The sequence below is a fragment of the Vitis riparia genome, chromosome 1 (genome assembly GCF_004353265.1).
Source record: "Vitis riparia cultivar Riparia Gloire de Montpellier isolate 1030 chromosome 1, EGFV_Vit.rip_1.0, whole genome shotgun sequence".
Taxonomy (NCBI): Eukaryota; Viridiplantae; Streptophyta; class Magnoliopsida; order Vitales; family Vitaceae; genus Vitis; species Vitis riparia.
The window spans coordinates 2,704,985-2,724,514 of record NC_048431.1 but is presented as its reverse complement, the minus strand read 5'-3'; the positions used below and the strand labels follow the sequence as shown (position 1 = coordinate 2,724,514).

Here is a 19,530-nt window from a genome sequence, read left to right as displayed (position 1 = left end):
TTATTATGAACCGTGAACCATGATAATCCAGTGGACCTGAAAATGGTCTACATCACTTAATTGGCTTACAGAAATGTCCAAGGCCCGGCCCTTTAGCCTACGTGGCATCTGTGGAGCGTATCAGCTTTCAATCCGCCAGGGTCCTTCACCTCCACAAAAAATACCCGAAATAACTGTCATTTATAAAACAAAAACACCCAAAGTATCTTATAAAACACACAAAACCAGCTATTTCAGAAGGGCGTGTGGTCTCAAATTGGTAGCAAATCTAACTGTAAACTGTATGTACGGGCATGGCAACTATTGCAACAAGGGTAGTGGAGGGACTAGGCCTTGGCCACGCCAAGCTCCATGCTTTTAGTCCCAAACACCCGTCTCCATTTCTGGGCAAAAAGCTCAGGTCTCAGTCACTATCACTGCCCAGTAAAAGAGCCATCTCCAACTTGGTATGTGCGGCAGGAGGTGGATTTTTCAATCTTGTTCACGATGTTTTTTTGGGTGTTGGAGTGGGGCTGCCTTGTACAGTCATGGAGTGCGGCGATATCATATACCGGAGTACGCTACCCCGATCAAACGGTCTCACACTCACGGCTCCCGGCGCTATTTTGGCTCTGGGTGCTCTGTCTTACCTGTGGGCTACACCTGGTGTGGCTCCTGGGTTCTTTGATATGTTTGTTCTTGCTTTTGTTGAGAGATTGTTTAGGCCATCTTTTAAGAAGGTTTGTAAATTGTGGGTGATTTTGGGGCTTTTTTTTTTTTTCTATTGCTTGTTATTGGGTTTTGATGCAGTTCGTGTGGTTTGGTTTGTGTTGGCAGGAGGATTTTGTGCTGGGGAAGAAGTTGGGGGAGGGAGCTTTCGGTGTGGTTTATAGGGTTTCATTAGCAAAGAAACCAGGGGCAAAGGTATGATATGTTCGGTGAAAGTCCCATGTGGCCTCTTCCTTTTATTTTTTATTTTTTCCCTTACTTTGTGTGTGTGTGTGTTTTGTTTTGGGCCGATGTCCCACTGTTTGTGAATTAGTCATTGTGGGATGCTGGTTAGGGATGGCAAAGTTTGATACAATTTGCCAACATGAGATGAACTTAACACGTTATTTGTGGGTTTGGGTTGAGTTTAAATGAGTTTGGATCAAATTTTGTGTCGACTTGTATAACCCATTTAATAAATAGTTAATTTTTGGGTCAACCTACATAACACAAATTTAATCGGAATTGACCCATTTAACAGCCTCACTATTAACTTAATTATATCTTTTAAACTATTTAACTCATATTTGACTTATTTTAAATTTGTTTTTAAATAAATAGGTCAATTGAGTCATAAACATATTTGGTTGCGATATTAATCATATAGACATATATAAGACCTAACTTAACTTGATTATTAAATAAGATGACATAATTATTAAATGGGTTAAATGGGTTACACAACATGTTACTTGTTTAATAATTAGGTAGTATGTGGGTTTATGTTTTTTGCACTATTATTATTCATGTCAGGATTGGGTTGAACTATATAGTAGAATACCTAGGCTTTGAGACACGACACGAACATGACCCATCAACACGAATTGTCACCCCCTAATGCTGCTGTTGTAAAGAGAACCACTAGTTCACAAGCCTGAAACTTGAAACTCATGGTTGAGGCACAGCCCCAAAGTGGCTACATGACTCCTTACTTCGGGATCATCCTAGTATTATTAAAGCATGAATGATGATTTATTTCCTAATTGGATATGTAGCTGTTTACTTTGATGGTTTTAACATTGGTTAGATGAAAGACTGAAGTCTTAGTTCAATAAGACTGCTTGTAATCGGGAACCCGATGGGAGAGAGAGAGAGAGAGAGAGGGGGCGTGAGAGAGAGTGAAGGCGCGTGCGACGGCGACAATGTGGAGTCCGGCGAGGCGAGTCGAAAGCGGTGCTTCTCGATGGAATCTAAGACCTTCGAGCTTGCCCTCGACGAAAGGAAAGGACGGCGTCAGATCCTCATCGTGGAGAAGAAACGGGGGGTCTCGACATGGGTTCGTTTAGGGCTGGAAAGTTTAGGGTTTTTTAAGGGTTAATCCATTGTATACGTGACGAAGAAGAAGGGAAATGGGAAAAAGGAGTGGAGAGAAAGAGGCAAGCGGTTCACCTTGGCTCGGGGTTTCAACAGAGCGGGTGGATTCTCAAGGTTGGGGGTGGTCGATCTGGAACGCAGAAGATTCTGCATCTTTTTATCGAGAGGTAGGAGGGATAGAAAAGGATGGACGGATATGGCGGAGATGATCTGTCAAATGGAAAAGCTGGCTGGAAGAAGAATGGAGTTACAGGAAGATTGGGCCGGAGGAAAAACCTCTCCGGTGAAGTCATACGCAGAAGCAGTCAAGCGCACCAACTGGAAAGGCACAAATGCGATCAAGATGAAGGTCTTGAGGGAGGAGATGGCTGGAAATCTACAGAAGCTGGAACACTGCCTTGTCGCGAGCTGGAAATCCAACAAAAAGGAAGAAGAAAATATGGAAAGGCTGGGGAGGCTTTGGGCGAGCTCGTGGGGCTTAAAAAGCAAGCTAGGGCTGGCCAAGCTGGAACGAGGTAGGGTTTTGTTGGAGTTTGAAGATGTAAGAGAGGCTCACCGAGTGGTCTCATCGGGGAGCAGAGCAATAGGAGGAGTCCACTTAAGGTTAGACCTCTGGAATCCAAAGACGGGCTGTTGGGTAGAGGAGGAGATGATTCAGGAAGCCTGGCTTAAAATTTTTGGTCTGCCAATCTCGTTATGGAGCCCGACGATACTGAAGAAAATAAGGGATGAATGTGGGGGATTTGTTTAAATTGATGAACGGACAAGGACGATGGGGGAAATTCAATGGGCTAGGATTCTGGTCAAACTAAGAGGCGATTTTAGACCGAGTATGCTAGAAATTCAGGTAGAGGAGGAGGTTTACTCTTTGGCGCTGTGGTGGGAAGTTAGACCGGTGGTGAAAAGGAGCTTTTCTGCGGCGGAAAGCAGCAGGAGAACCAAGGACAGGGATGATACGTTCTCACGCGCGGAGAAGAGCGTGGGGAAGGATCTGAGAGAAGCGGGAATCGAGGGACTGCTCCTGCCAGATGATGAGAGGGCTCTGTAGGAGAATGGGCCGGGCTTAGAGCCCGGGAACCAGGTCCATGGCCCGATGCCTAGGAACTGGGACTATTCAGATGGCAAAATGGCTGGGTCGTCCTCTTATGGCCCAAATATGAGTCCTAAGGAGCAGGAGAAGGATGGTGGGCTGGCTAAGCTAGATGGGCTTTTGGACCGAAAATTAAAAGGCAAATCAAAGGTGGCTGGTGAGTCAGAGGCAGGCCCATCTAACTGGGCTGCTGAGATGGGCTGCCACTCTTGTGCAGAAATGAAAGGATGGGAAAGGGAGGGCCCAATTGCTGCCCAAGAGAAGGCTGGCTTTTTGGGCCGTTTTATCTCCAAAATAGGATCCACTCCAGAGGATCCCTTGATGTGCTGGGAGCCAGTAGAGATCAGAAGGGAACAGAGGGATGCAGGCTTATCCTTGACTGACCGTGCGCTTGAAGAAGAAGCCAAGAGGTATGTCCTGAATTCCCATCCTAAAGGAAATCGGGCTATGGGGACTTCTTCTTCTCTCTCTTCTAATTTTGATCGGGCTCCAGAGGGGGAGTCTTTCGATCATCCAGGGGGAATAGAGGAGGAGTTATGGGGGGATAAGTCAACTTGGCTAACAGTCTATGAGGGGAATGTCGGAAATGAGAATGGATCCTGGAAGTTGGGAGAGGCCAATAAAAACCGAGGCAAGGTTAGGGGCAAGGAGGGGAATGCTGATGCATCAGGACCTCAAGACAACGAAAATGAGAAAGAGGAACTATGGGAGGACTGCAGTTTAGCAAAATTTAGTCAATTTCTGGGATTCTCTACGGAGGGGTTGGAGAGGGAGATATTGAATTTTCTGACTAAAATCAGAAAGAGGAGGGAAAAGATTCACAGCAAGGAGCTCTTGGAGAAAACCAAATTCGAAAGGGAACTAAAGAGGCTGGAATGTTCCGTCAATTATGAGGGGGGGAATAAGCAGAAAGGTCCTTTACAGGGCAAAGGGAATCAACTGATAGTTGTCCAATGAAGCTGAAGATTATAAGTTGGAATGTGAGGGGAGCTAATGACAGCTCTAAGAGGAAAATTATTAAGAACTATATAAGGAGTCAGAGGGGGGACCTAATGTGTATTCAGGAAACCAAGATTCAGGAGATGTCGGAAGGCATTGTGAGAAGTCTGGGTACAGGAAGATTTTTAGATTGGAGAGCCCTTAATGCGGAGGGGGCTGCGAGTGGCATTTTGATTTGGTGGGACAAGAGGGTCTTGGATATATTGGATTGGGAGGAGGGTCTTTTTACTTTGTCTTGTAGATTCAAGACTATAGAAAATGGGGCTACTTGGGTTTTTACGGGAGTGTATGGTCCTTTTACTAAAGTGGAAAGGGAAGGTATGTGGGAGGAACTTGGGGCGATAAGAGGTCTTTGGGACGATCCTTGGTGTCTTGGTGGGGACTTCAATGTCATTCTGTTTCAGCAAGAAAGGAGCAGCCAAAGTAGAATCAGTTCAGCCATGAGGAGATTTGCAGAGACTGTGGATGAATTAGAGCTGGTGGACTTGCCTCTGCAGGGGGGAGAGTTCACCTAGAATGGGGGGCTTAATAATCAGGCGTGGGCGAGGCTAGACAGATTTTTAGTCTCCCATAGCTGGTTAGATCAGTTTTATGGAGTCACTCAGATCAGGTTGTCTCGTCCAATTTCTGATCATTTCCCAATCGTGTTAGAGGGGGGTGGAATTAGAAGAGGCCCCACCCCGTTTAGATTCGAAAATATGTGGCTGAAGGTTGAGGGGTTTAAAGACATGGTGAGATCATGGTGGCAGGGGATTGAAGTCAGGGGTAGCGCTAGCTTCAGATTGAATGTTAAAATGAAGGAAATTAAAAAGAATCTGAGAGTTTGGAACAAAGAGGTTTTTGGGAGGCTGGAGACCAATAAAGCTGCAGCCTTAGAGCAAGTAGACCTTTGGGATAGGGTGGAAAGTGAGAGAACCTTGACTGTGGAGGAAGCTGACTTAAAAAAGGAAGCCAAGGACTCATTTAAGAAATGAGTGCTGTTGGAGGAAGCCCATTGGAGACAGCATTCAAGGGAGATTTGGTTAAGGGAGGGGGACAGAAATACGGGGTTCTTCCATAGAATGGCTAGTGCACACCGAAGAAACAACGCTATGGGCAGAATTAAGGTTAATGGGGAGTGGCTGATAGAGGAGCAGGAGGTGAGAGAAGGAGTTGTAAACTCGTTTGAGCAGGTGCTTTCTGAAGACATGGTTTGGCAGGCGGATATTGGTAGCATCCAGGTGGGTTGCATCAGCCAGCAAGAAGCAGAGAGTCTGGAAGTCCCATTTTCAGAGAGTGAGATTCATTCGGTTCTGATGGAGATGAATGGGGATAAAGCCCCAGACTCAGATGGTTTTACTGTAGCCTTTTGGCAAAACGCATGGGATTTTACAAAAGAGGAGATCATGGAGATGTTTAAAGAGTTTCATGAGCATAATGCCTCTGTTAGGAGCCTCAACAACACCTTCTTGGTGTTGATTCCTAAGAAAAGCGGGGCGGAGGACCTGAGAGACTTTAGGCCTATTAGCCTTTTGGGGGGGCTCTATAAACTTTTGGCTAAAGTCTTAGCTAATAGGCTCAAAAAGGTGATTGGTAAGGTGGTATCTGGTGCTCAGAATGCCTTTGTTATGGGAAGACAAATTCTGGATGCTTCCTTAATTGCTAATGAGGTGATAGATTCGTGGCAGAAGAGAAAGGAAAAGGGCATTATCTGTAAATTGGATATAGAAAAAGCGTATGATAGCATCAATTGGAAATTCTTAATGAAGGTCCTTCAAAAAATGGGCTTTGGGACCAAGTGGGTGGGATGGATGTGGAACTGTGTGTCTTCTGCTAAATTCTCTATTCTTGTTAATGAAGTGCCAGCTGGGTTTTTCCCTAGCACTAGAGGACTCCGTCAAGGGGATCCTCTATCCCCTTACCTCTTTGTTATGGGAATAGAGATTCTGGACGTTCTTATCAGGAGAGCGGTGGAGGGGGGATATCTATCAGGGTGCAATATTCGGGGTGGTAGAAGATCTTCATTGAATATCTCTCATCTATTCTTTGCTGATGATACAATAGTGTTTTGTGAGGCGAGCAAAGAGCAAGTTTCTCATTTAAGCTGGCTTCTCTTTTGGTTTGAAGCGGCCTCGGGTCTTCGTATTAATCTAGCCAAAAGCGAAATCATCCCAGTTGGAGAAGTGAAGGAGATTCTTGAGTTGGCAGCTGAGTTAGGGTGCAGGGTGGGGTCTTTGCCCTCTCAATATTTGGGGCTCCCTTTAGGGGCCCCCAATAGGGCTTCTTCTATATGGGATGGAGTGGAGGAGAGGGTCAGGAGGAGACTTGCACTTTGGAAAAGACAGTACATCTCCAAAGAGGGGAGGATCACTCTCATAAAAAGTACCTTGGCTAGTATGCCAATTTACCAAATGTCTATCTTCCACATGCCCAAGTCCGTTGCTAAAAGAGTGGAGAAAACCCAAAGGGATTTCCTATGAGTGGGTGGACACTTGGGAGGAAAAGTTCATCTAGTTAATTGGGATGTGGTCTGTTCAGAAAAACTCAATGGTGGGCTAGGGTTAAGGAGAATAGCCACTCTGAATAGAGCCTTGCTGGGCAAGTGGATTTGGAGGTTTGCTTGTGAAAAGGATAACCTTTGGAAACAAGTGATCTCTACGAAATATGGGCAAGAGGAACATGGATGGAGGTCTAAGAAGGTCAATGGGGCGGCTGGAGTAGGGGTTTGGAAGGAGATTATGAAAGAATCAGAATGGTGCTGGGAGAATTTGGCTTTTATAGTTGGGAAGGGTTCCAAAATTAAATTTTGGAAAGATAGATGGTGCATTGATACTCCGTTGTCCCAATGTTTCAACCATCTTTTTGTCCTTGCTGCGCATAGAGACGCCACGATTGAGGAAATGTGGGATCAAGATTCGGGTCAAGGAGAGTGGAATCTTGTTTTTGAGAGGGACTTCAATGACTGGGAGTTGGACATGGTTGGTGATTTGCTCCATACTTTGAGGGGTCATAGGCCTTCACTGGGGGATGACTCTGTTAACTGAAGGCAAGGAAGAAATGGCTTTTTCAGGGTTAAGGATGCTTATAGGTTGTTGGATAAACCTAATGATACAGTGTTTCCCGCAAAGAAAATATGGGTGGATAGGGTGCCAACTAAAGTCTGTTTTTTTGCTTGGGAGGCCACTTGGGAGAAGGTGCTCACTCTGGATAGGCTTCAGATAAGAGGGGTGCAACTACCAAATTGTTGTTTTTTGTGTGGCTGTGAAGAAGAGAATGTAAATTATATTCTTTTACACTGTATAGTGACTAGAGTCCTTTGGGATATTATTTTTGGGTTGATAGATATCAAGTGGGTCCTCCCAGAAACTGTAAAGGAGACTCTTATCTCCTGGAGGGGCTCATTTGTAGGGAAGAAAAGGAAAAAGATTTGGAAATCCATTCCGTTGTGTATTTTTTGGACGGTTTGGAAGGAGAGGAATAGATTAGCTTTTAGGGGGGGTGAGTTGAATATTCAGAGATTAAAGAATTCTTTTGTTTGTAACCTGTGGAATTGGGCCAAAGTGTATTTAGGTGAGAAGTCTTTCTCCCTTATAGGTTTCTTGGAGTGGATAGCTTCCACTTGAGGGGAGGTAGTTCTTTTTGGTCCTTTTTCTTTTTTTGGGCTGTAGCCAGCTTGTATACTCCCTGTATGCTTTGTGGCGTTTAGCCTTTTTAATGAATATCTTGGTTACTTATAAAAAAAAAACAAAAAAAATAAGACTGCCTGTAATCTATCAACACAGAAAAAGTAACATTTCTCAATTCTTGAGGTCTACAACAATGGCAAAATAAACTAGAACAATTCACTCACAAAACAATGTTCACTGATGAAATGTGCCATTGGTGGCTCTCATTAATGACAGTTGATTAGTTACTATGATCTCTTCTCTCCCAAAGAGAGTTATGTCCTTGCTTCATTAGTCTGAGGTCAAACCAAGATACTGTACTTTGTGGTAAAACCTACAAGATTTGAATCTCACCTATTACAACATTTCTACAAACTAGAACACTCGAATCACCCGCAAGAGTACAAGGTTCATTAATTTTCATGTCTCTCAATAACAAGTTCAATTGGTTGTGCCTCTTTTCTCTCTAGGGAAGTTATATCCTTGCTCTATTAACCTGAAACCAAGGTACAGAAATCGGTGGTATCCTTGCTCCATCAGTTGAAGGTGAAGCCAAGATACTTCAATTTGTGGTAAAATAAACATGCTTTGAATTTGCCTTTATGCATTTGTATGGTCAATAGATTCTTTTGGTACTCTAAACCTCATTTATATCTGTGATCTAACTGATTGGGCAATGCTTTATGGTCATGACAATTCAAGCTTAAGTCATATGACATGAATACATAGGCCATGTACCCATCAAAAGGCTCTGCTGAATTGAGTTAGGATGAGCATGTCTACACATACTATTCAGCACTGTCCAAATAGTATCATGCTAGCTATTTCAATTTGGTTAAATTTACATGAATAAGAAACTGATTTATCTTTAATATGAATAATTATTGTTCTTTTCTTTTTTTGGGTGGATGATAATCTGGCAGATTCCGTCTTCAACCTCTGAAAGTTTGTTTTTGAAATAACATTTTGCTCTTTGGTGATCATTAAAAGGAAGGTGACTTAGTCTTGAAAAAGGCTACTGAATATGGTGCCGTGGAGATTTGGATGAATGAGCGTGCACGAAGGGCTTGCGCAAATAGCTGTGCCTACTTTGTCTATGGCTTTCTTGAGGTGTTGCTCTATTATGACTACTACTGCCATATAAATTAAGGGTATTATTATGTCAGTAAATTAAGAAACTTACTTTGGTAACTTAAATCATTTGAGCCTCTCATTTTTCTCTTGTTAATAACACTACCGTGGACTGCCTCGAAACTTGTTTCAGAGTTCTTCAAAGAAAGGAAGTGAATACTGGCTTCTATGGCGGTATGAAGGGGAGTCCACACTTACAGATCTGATGCTAAGTAAAGAGTTTCCATACAACGTGAGTATTTCTCTCATCAGCCTTTAAATCATATAAGTTCTCAGAATTCCTCTTCTCTACCAAGAAATTATAATGGTTTCTTCATCAAACTGAGTATCTTAAGTTTGAGATTTTGTAATTTTTAACAATCTTTTCATCTATCATGAGAAATAGAGCCATAAGAATTTGATTTAGTTGGGACATTAGCCAACTCAGTTTAAATAAAGCAAAGGTAAAAATCTCAAATCTTATACAATGCCAGCACAATAGGAATGGCAACACATGGGAATGTGACACGCTTAGGATGGGGATGACATTTACAGGAACTTACCTGGCCACGGCCAATGGCAGTCCAAAGCAAACTTGGTTTGTATAATCCATTTGATACCTGATATATGCATCCAATCACATCACAATTGGTGATCAAGGGCAGTTTTACCCTGCTTAAATTGGTATATTTAAACATTTTAAGTATCTATTAACATGTAGGAGGTATAAACAATAGTAAATACTCATAAAAATCTTAATCACTGTGATATGAAAAAGACTCAACAACAAAATCCACACTTGGCTTGAACCCAATTGTTATTACTTTTATTCTGTGGATTTCCTACCATGACACAGATCAGAACCTGTTCTCATTTTTATCAGCCAACCCTGGTTACTTTGGTGTCTATTTGAAGGGGAAAAAAATAACATTTGTCTATTCTTAACTGCTTTTCAATTATATTAGTTTCATCGTAATGGATCTTTTATTGGTTAAGCTGCAAGTGCCAAATCCCCTGATTGTTGCATATATGATTAGGTGGAAAGTATGATTCTTGGAGAGGTTCCAGACCTGCCTAAGGGGCTGGAAAGGGAAAACAAAATCATTCAGACAATCATGAGGCAGCTTTTATTTGCATTGGATAGTCTCCACTCAACTGGGATTGTTCATAGAGATATTAAGCCACAAAATATTATTTTTTCTGAAGGTAATAGTAACAAAATAATGGCTGAAAGGTGGTATATTTCCACTGTTTTTATGTTAAATAATTTCACATTCCCAATTAAAACTTGAACAGGGTCTCGCACATTCAAGATCATTGATCTTGGAGCTGCAGCAGATTTGAGAGTAGGGATCAATTATATTCCAAAGGAGTTTCTTTTGGACCCCAGGTATGTTCTCTTTGATCATGTAGTATGGTAACTAATTAATATCCGGCCAACAAAATTGAATCTGACCAATTGCATGTCTGCTCTTTTCCCCAAAACCCTAAATTAGCTGCTGTCCAGAAATTCCAAAAACCTATTTTTTGGAGGCCAAGCAACTAATCACTTTCAAAACCTTACCCTAAACTTTAAAATTTGGCTTCCATATGTGCAAACCCTAAAATTACTTTAGCTTCCTCCACCAAGAGAAATTGCATACAACATCGTTCAAGGTTTAAGCACTGCCATGCATTGAAACCCATGGTATTATTCATTAAAAATTCTTACCAGTGCTCACATGCACTCATAGATTTTAGAAAAAATATGGCATGGAATTTGATTCTAATACTAGGTGGTTCTTGCATAACAAAAATTTTATGAGTGTAGAAACTGAAAAGCCAGTAATCATGTTTGGGAAGTTTGTGAAGGTTTGAGATCATGGTAGCAATGCTTTGTGTTTTTTCATGCAAAAGCTACCAATTTAAAATGTAATTTAAACCCATCCATGGGCTCAGAATACTAATCTAACTGACATCCTTAGGTCCATCCAGAATTCAGAAGATAAATTTCCAATTCGTGAGCTGCCTCTTGAGTCGTAGCTGCAGTTCCTTTTGACATGCAATATATTAATCTGGTTTCACGTCATTCCTCTTTCTTTACCATGTGGCATTGCCCCTTTTTATTCCCCATGCTTCAGATATGCAGCACCAGAGCAATACATCATGAGCACACAAACTCCTTCTGCACCCTCAGCTCCAGTGGCAACTGCACTTTCCCCAGTCCTATGGCAGGTTGAATATCATTTCTTAATGTACCAACTTGGTTATTTGTCTGACCTCAATTCTTAGAGAAATAAAATTCTTTTTCTGTAATTAATGGTGATATTGTTGTCAAACAGATGAATTTGCCAGATAGATTTGACATCTACAGTGCTGGTCTCATTTTCCTACAAATGGTAAGTAAAAAATACTGGTATGTAGCTTATTGCTACTACTTTTATTTATTTATTTTTGGAAAGGAAACACAACTCTTAAACATGATACTTGGAATTTTGCCAAGGCCTGCCACAAGTTGCATCTAGGTTAAATCCTCGGACTCTGGGCAGTTAGCATAAACTTATCCATGTTTAGGGTAGTGGTGCTTTAAAATGTCACATAGATTAGAATAGCAGTGCCTTAGCTGAACTAGGCTTATTGAAGAACTAGGTGGATCTCAACACCCTGAAACACATATTTGCCTCTTAACTTCAGGTTAAACTTCAGTTTACTTTGAAATGAAATTAATTTGCAGAAATCTAACATTGAAACTAAAACACCAAAAAAAGACAGTTACTAGCAAGCAAGACATTATACTTATAAGAGGTTCACAATTTAAATTTTGGGGTTAAAATTCAGCCACTCTGCAGGTGGAATAAATCTAAGGAAGCTATTCAAAACCATGTCAATAGGGCCCAAGCTTTTAATTTTGTAATTTTTATATCACTTTTGAAGATGGTCAACATTGAAATAAAGTCCATAAAATTTTGAATATTACATTAAAAACAGAAATCATCCAGAGGGTAAAATTTGGACGGTTAGCAGCTTCAAAATTTTTATTTGTCAAACCAAGTGAAATGTTGGAACTTCTGCTGTTCAGGTGAAATTTTAAACCCTGATTCATACAATTATATGATGTTGCATTCATCTTCTTTAATTAACCCTGCAAATGACAGGATGGTTGTGCCATATTTGCCTAAAACATATTTCCAGATGTAACGTCTATAACAATATTATGCAGCTGCTAAGATATATTTCCAGATGTGATATCCATGGCAATAATATGCGGGTGCTAAATACTAATCCCATCTGCTACATTCACACCGCTAAATTTGACAAAGTGAACTTTTATTCAACTTGGTGACAGTTTTTCTTTCTTAATAGGCATTCCCATCATTGAGGACTGATAGTAGCCTCATACAATTCAACCGCCAACTCAAGAGGTGTGAATATGATTTAGTTGCATGGAGGAAGACTGTGGAGCCTCGTGCTAGCCCTGACCTGCGGAGGGGCTTTGAGTTGTTGGATTTAGATGGTGGAATAGGATGGGAACTTCTAACGTCAATGGTTCGTTTCAAAGCACGACGAAGAACCAGTGCAAAAGCAGCCTTAGCTCATCCCTACTTTGATAGGGAAGGCTTATCAGTGCTGTCCCTCACACAGAAGCTAAGGCTGCAACTCTTTCGAGCTACACAACAGGATTATGGGGAAGCTGCCAAATGGATTATTCGGCTAATGGCAAAATCAGGAACAAAGCAGGACGGTGGCTTCACTGAAGCTCAACTTCAGGAACTCAGAGTATGTAACTGATCTATAATCAGAATTCACACTCTTTTGAAAAAAATTTATATCAATCACCATTTTTTTCCCTGTGCAGGAAATACAGCCTAAGAAGAAGGGAAATTCGCAAAGGAATGCTCTTGCTTCCGTTCTTCGGCTGCAGAGGAAGATAGTAAGAACACTGAATGAGAGCATGGATGACCTTAGCCGACGCAGGAAGAGCCTTTGGTGGAGCAGGTGGATCCCCAGAGAAGAATGAAGATTGTGAATATGTATATTTGTCTTTCTGTAAATTATGTGCAGCTATCTTAACCAACTGTTTTGGTAGAAGGAAATGATGGTTAAGGATGAAAGAAATTAACCCGGCTCTCAAATGCCGGTTCATAGACAGCAATTGATTACTAAGTTGTGGAAAAAACTGAAACTTCAGAAAAGGATTCAAACTTCTCTATATTGGTCCAAAATATTGCCAAATCCAAATTTCATCATTGCCATAGTTGTAATCTCAGCTAGTGATTTATTGCAATTAACTGCTTGATTAGCATATTAACCAGAAAAAAGAATATGACAGTTTTATTCATTTGATTTTTATTGACTTACATTAAATTACTAAAATCATTGAAGATGCTTAATAGAATTTCATCAAATTGACTTTCTGTGTAGAATTAGAGAATGAATTTCATATGATGATGGGTTCAGCTTATACTTCAAGTTTCCAACTATTACAGAAATGAGGTTTGTGGATTGGGCCTGGCATCCCAACTCCTTTCCCCTGTTCATCATGAATCAGCATAGCCTACCCATGAAGATGTCCATTGGCCCACTCAACATGCTCTCATAATGGCCAGCTCATGCCTGGGTATGCTGGCAAAACGGAAGGTTTTGTACTTGATAATTGACATGTTCTGTTCATCTTGCTCTTTGAGCATTGGGGTCCATTTGTTTTAGTGTTGCACCAAAATTAATTTAGTGCTCTGGAGAGTGTTTATTTTTCTACGTAGTAGACTTTCACCATCTCGTCTGAAAATTAATTAACGTCTAACAGCTAATAAGAGAGATCAAACCTTGTATCACATTCGACATCAGCCCGACTCCACACCCATCTGAGGATGACATTGTTGCCTCACCAGATATGAGAAAACTAATTAGTGTCCAGTGACAGAAATCAAACCTCTTAGAAGCCTAATTCCAAAGCCATGATATTGGCACCCATCCGGATTGCTCCCCCAACTTTAATCCTTATAATCTATATGTTATCCTATTGCATTTAGCACAACATTTCATGGAACATCCTCTTTTAATCTTTCTTCCCTTACCAAGAAATAAGATCACCACCAAAATAAATTACTATATTTTCTGAAATTATGCCTGAATGGTTCCTCAAAGTCTGACCAACTCTTGTCATTTTCACTTCCTCTTTCCTAGTTTATTCTCTGGTAGGAATAATTTCCGAATCCCAAATTTTGTCATTGCCTTGTCAACTAGTACATTAGCTGGCTAATAACTAGCTAGCATGCATGCAGATACTATATACTTTAATTTCTTGCTGACAATTAAGTTCATGAAATATTCTTATCTCATAACCAGCAATGACCTTGCTGGATATGGGGTCAATGGCATGAAACTTGCTGTGACGTGCTTACCAACTTTTTTTTTTTCGTACAAAGAAAAGCTGTAACTATACTGCATGATTCAATAAGGTGTTTCATACGAGCTTCCTCTTAAGCAAACTCTATCAGAAATCGATACGCATGCCATGGGACAACTGTACTTGTAAATTTGTAATGCCATGGTATCGTACATTTCACTAATGTTTCCACATGGAAATCTTGTTAAAACCAGTCCATGCTCAATAATCACTCATGGCCATTCAGGGATTGAAGTGATTAACTTGTAAGTGGGGAGAAATTAAATTAAGTATTGAAGCTAGCAAGCACAACATGTGGGGAGGTAGCTCCTCAATAAAGAAACATATATGCACATAGAGAACAAGTATAAATACATAAGGTGATGGAGTAACCAATAAAGTATGAGATTCAAAGCTTGTAAGTGAGAAAAAGAAATAATATTGTTGAGTGCATCAGAGGCAATGGGCGTGGCAATCACGAGACCTTCACGTGTGCAACCCTGACCTCCTTGAACACTACAACCAGGCTTTCTTTTGAATAATATTATATCCTACAAAGCCCAGCATGGGACACTTCAAACTTCAAACTAAGCTCGCGACACTTGGGAGATGGTGCAATATTGCAGAGGTTAATTTAATCTCCATTGTCTCCTTTAGTATCTCGTGTGAGTTCACAAAGCTTTGGGTGTCTCCCACCTCATTATTTGTGTTTAAATATGTGTGTATATACTCAAAAATCTTATGTTACGTACTTATACAAATGGTGCATACTATCTTATTATCTGTCCAGACTTTAAACTGCTGAAAGCTCCTAAACCGAGACCGACAGCTAAAAATTGTTCAGGGAGAAAGAGGGGGGAAGATAATTGTTTATTAGAATGAAGGTTGATGGAAGTTGGTGTCCTGAGTGAAATGGGAGGAACACGAGACCAAGCAAGTGGTGCTTTGCTTTGCTTTTCATTAACCAATAGTTTAAATTAATCCCATCACTTGATCGGGGTTTGAGCTCTTGTACTTAATATCCATATACTAAGCTTGTTATTGCAGTATAATTATGGAATCTTGGTCATGACCTTGAAATATATCTCACTTCCATGGCCTTTTGAGGAGTGGCTTTCAAATTGTTGCGAAGCCATTTTTAAGGGTTTTTAATTCCCAACTTGCTTGGGAACCCCTGTGGGTTGTTTCAGAATGGAATGCTCATGTGATTGGTCCTTCACTCTTTCTATATATTCCTCCTATGATCTCACCACTATTGTGACCAAGCTGTCACATGTCCGGCAAGCTGATCAAACTTTTCGATACCAAAATCCAATTTTCATGTTCAAATTTTTGATGAATCTTGAGAATCACAGCAACTGTTGGAATCCTACTCTTACAAATCTTATCTCATATATACTCCTCGTCTGCTGCTAACTTTACAATGCAGCATCAACATGATTGAGTGAGATTTCAACTTATCCCTTCAAGAACCTGGCCAGCCAGGATCCAGTCAAACTTATGAGTCAAATCTGAAATTTCTCAGAAAAAGTAAGGATATATCATTTTCTCATATTTTTCGTGAACATAAAAAATATGGAGAATTTAGGCTGGCCTTGCAATTATTTTCTGGGTTGTCATCACCTACAAGTTACATGCAAAGAATTTGGTCACATCTCTTTAAAAGAAAAATGCAAAAATAAACAAATAAAAATTTCCATCTGGTGTGTCATTAATTGAAAAAGCATAGGACGAACTTTTGGACCACTAGTCTTCATCCAGTCACAACCATTGACACTTAACCTACTGCTACACCAAGATTAGGTTGATGCATGCCAGTGACCCCACAAGAATGGTTTTATATTAGAGTCAAAAGCATGATAAGGTGAGCTCATTATTGCCAATAAACTGAGTAAAGGTAGTTAATATGCATTGTTAAGTAGGATTCAACTGAGCCCTCGATGCCTGTTTAGGTGGATCCAACCGAAAAAATTAATTAGAAAGAAGAAAAAAGCAACTAGAAGAAATGGATATGTCATTAAAATTATCAATTCAATCATCTAAGAATTGAAGGGCAGGCCACCAGCTATTGAAATTTGCTACCTTACTGAAGTAATGGCCGACCCATTGTGTTGGTGGGTGATAACCTATTCAAATTAGGATATAGGAGAATGACATAGCCTAGGCGTATGTGTGTGATTCTTTTTATCTTTTTTTTTTTCTTGTTGTTGGGGTATGGATTCCCAAGTGGAGGTGGGTCCCCATTGGTATTTGTCTGGTGAGTTTGGGGGCACTGCACGCTCTTTGATGCCCCATCGTTGGCTCTTTACTAGACCAGTGCGAGCCAGGACCACATCCCCTACCCCCTATAAGAACCCCCCAACTGCTCTTCCCCTTCAATCATCTCTCGCTAGCTCTTAACTCAAGCCACAGTCTCCTCACCTCACAGACAAATCTAAGAGAAGATCATGAAGATGAGCAGTGCCACCATGGGAGGCTCCAAGAGAAGGTTGTCCAACAAAGGACTTGGAGGAGTCCTCAGAGAGCAGAGGGCTAGGCTCTACATCATAAGAAGATGTGTTGTCATGCTCCTTTGCTGGCATGACTGAAGCAACTCCTACAAAAAGATTTTCCCCCCCTCTTTTTTTTTTTTTTTTTTTTTTTTTCTCTCTTTTCCTCTTCACGGAGTGTAAATAGCGGCGGCTGAAATTATGGGAGAGTTAACAAATTTTTGTATCTGTTGGCCTCATGGCTAAGATGTACATCGGATAGCTTCAATCAAAACTACATATTATTTCACAAACTATAGCTCTTGTTCTTGTTATTGTTAGTTTTCGTTACTTTTTCTCCATTTCTTCATTTTCTTTTTCCTTTATGTGTGGCAATTAATGGGTCTGACTGCTAACATGGCCTTGAATTTGGAAGTTCTGTGCTTCTGAAACCCAACTTCTCTTGGGCATATGGAGATTTGATCACTGGATTCCCTTCAAGTTTCCAGCAGAAGTTCAAACCTCAAAGTAACTCATCCTCCCATCATTCCTTTCTGTTTACATATTTTACACCTTTTCCATGTAGATCTCCTGAAAAGACCCCAGATCCGGAATAGGAGAGGAATTAATGGGTTTCCTCAAAGCATTGCAATACAGAAATAAGTCGTAATGTGCATTAAAACTACTTCATTTGTCATCACTGAGAGAAGAGAAAGCTGAGGGCCTAGAAAAACAAGGAATTGACGAGAGAGTCAGTCATCCTTGTTACTCTACACTAGAAGGAATAGTCACCAGATTTTTTGTGCCTCTCTTTTTGATCCTTAAACTATGCCTATCCCTTCAATCATTGTGTAGACTTTGACAATCACTTTTAATAATATACCTGTTCATATTGTTGTTTAAGGGTAATGGACTTTGAGTGAGCAGGAAAATGGTCTAATAAAATAGGAGATAACTGATAAGCAAGCTAAAGAAGCCAAAGTTTAGGAGAAGTGCTATGGTCATTCACATCTAAGGCCATTGGGTAGGCCCATTAATCATTAGAACTCATGATCGATGGGATGATGATCCAATAGTTCAAACTTCAAACTGTTCAACCCTTAAAATTATTTTCTCCCAACCTTTTGGCACTGTTTGGAAAGCCACATTCAAAAAGCGCATTAAAACACAAAAGAGGTTGATGATTAATGTTGTTTGTTATGCCAGAAATGCATTTGCTAAATAAAACAATAATATCCATTTTCATTTTGTTTTATTGTGTTCGTTTTTGAGAATTAGATGGCAGTGAGGAACATGATAAAAATTGAAGGGAAGAGGGATTGAGTATCTCTCCCTGTCTATCATATATGCCTGTTTTTGATTTCCTTGTCGTTAACCAAACAGCATTAACACATTTTAAATTATTTGAAATCTAGAGATAATGCATTAGAAAAAAGTGTGTATCCAAACAGGGAGTTGGCTTGGGGACCTCGGGTGGAAGCGTTGAAATTTTGGCGTTTGTGGTCAAAACTCTGAAGCGTCTGGTGGGAATTATGGGTTCCAACCCATATTCACGTGTGCCACGTGTACGGCTAAAGATGGGCCTGCACAGCACCCAACAGTATACCCTTTTGTTTGTTCTTGGCCTTTTTGGTCCCTGTAAAGGGATGAACAATGTAGCAGATTCTTCTTTCTTCGTGGATGAGAAAAAGCTCCAAACCCATGATGAGGATCACCGGAAAATGAAATGCACCGGCGGTTACTGGCACCCACATGTCAGTCAAGGGGCAGACATGTAATTTAATCCAGAAAATAGAACTTCTAATAGACAGGTGTCAGCATATAATTGGGGTGAAGCAGAGTGGGGGTTGGGGAAAAGAGTAGAGAGGTTGAGGGAGGGGGAACAGGAGCTGAATCAGAAATCTAAAATTCTGGTGTCGGCCACAAAGAAGATGACACCTCAAAGTAGAGAGCCCCGACAGAACGTGATTGGTCAAATGGCAGCCTTATCTTGCCCACGTGCACGCCCTCATCTTCAACCCCACCACTTTGTCTGATTCCTTTTCAATCAGTTTGTGGTCCCCATGCTCTTTTAAAAATCCATCCAAGTTAAACTCATATACATACATATTTTTATATTGGGGAGTGAAACAGAGCAAATACTTTTGTTTTTACACAATCACTTTTCAAATCAGTGGAGCCAAGTGTCGCAGTCTGATCAAATTTTTCATGGGTTGGGTTGAATGAATGAACTGGGTTCGAGTGGCTCGTAGAATTGGAAGGTGGGTTTCTTTTCAATGGCTGCGTCCTGCGTGATTCTAAGGTTGGTGATGGGTTCAAATCCTTACCCACGGGGGCTGTAGCCTGTAGTGCCAGAGCATGTGTGAAGTGGCAGATACTGACTGCCAAATAATTTGGATGCTACAGGGGGTTAAGTTTGATCCAGGCTTTTTTGCAGTTCCGAGTTTCCTATCAATCATAAGCCACGCCTGCCCATGTCTTTAGTTACGACTCTTGTTGTTTGCATCTCATTATCACAAGAATCGATATTATTGTGAGACCTCACATCATGAACATTAAGGACGGGTTAAAGCCAAAATGGCGTGCATTTTTGTGAGGGCCAAACTGGGCGGAGGGCCTATGTGTCTCTCTGCCCTTTGAGAAGACCCGTACCCAAGAGGTATCCAGAGTCTTTGAGAACATACCATGGCCCATTTTCTCGTGCCAAACACTTGGAAGAGTTCTGGGTTAGGCACTTTGGAAGGAACATGCCGCCAAGCTGCCAGCCAAGGGATCTACTGAAATGGGTTTTCA

General features: G+C 40.9%; 2 protein-coding genes across 2 annotated transcripts; both read left to right on the top strand.

Moving 5' to 3' along the window:
• The first annotated feature begins 232 nt into the window (after window positions 1–232).
• Window positions 233–13,130, top strand: LOC117909313 (serine/threonine-protein kinase STN7, chloroplastic). The gene is made up of 10 exons (XM_034823343.1): window positions 233–719; window positions 817–903; window positions 8,785–8,904; window positions 9,059–9,157; window positions 9,942–10,110; window positions 10,201–10,294; window positions 11,025–11,118; window positions 11,226–11,282; window positions 12,247–12,660; window positions 12,740–13,130. The coding sequence occupies exons 1-10, from the start codon at window positions 294–296 to the stop codon at window positions 12,899–12,901; spliced, it is 1,722 nt and encodes a 573-aa protein (XP_034679234.1). The 5' UTR covers window positions 233–293; the 3' UTR covers window positions 12,902–13,130.
• Window positions 13,131–16,637: 3,507 nt separating this feature from the next.
• Window positions 16,638–17,072, top strand: LOC117922872. Its single transcript, XM_034841066.1, has one exon. The coding sequence runs from the start codon at window positions 16,717–16,719 to the stop codon at window positions 16,855–16,857; it is 141 nt and encodes a 46-aa protein (XP_034696957.1). The 5' UTR covers window positions 16,638–16,716; the 3' UTR covers window positions 16,858–17,072.
• The last annotated feature ends 2,458 nt before the right edge of the window (window positions 17,073–19,530 follow it).

What these genes read in the sequence shown, in the direction of transcription:
- LOC117909313 (XM_034823343.1), top strand. Translation starts at nt 294, where the DNA reads ATGGCAACTATTGCAACAAGGGTAGTGGAGGGACTAGGCCTTGGCCAC. An exon ending in CAAAGAAACCAGGGGCAAAG is followed by an intron (nt 904 to 8,784) that starts GTATGATATGTT and finishes GATCATTAAAAG; the next exon opens with GAAGGTGACTTAGTCTTGAA. An exon ending in CTCAACTTCAGGAACTCAGA is followed by an intron (nt 12,661 to 12,739) that starts GTATGTAACTGA and finishes TTCCCTGTGCAG; the next exon opens with GAAATACAGCCTAAGAAGAA.
- LOC117922872 (XM_034841066.1), top strand. Translation starts at nt 16,717, where the DNA reads ATGAAGATGAGCAGTGCCACCATGGGAGGCTCCAAGAGAAGGTTGTCC.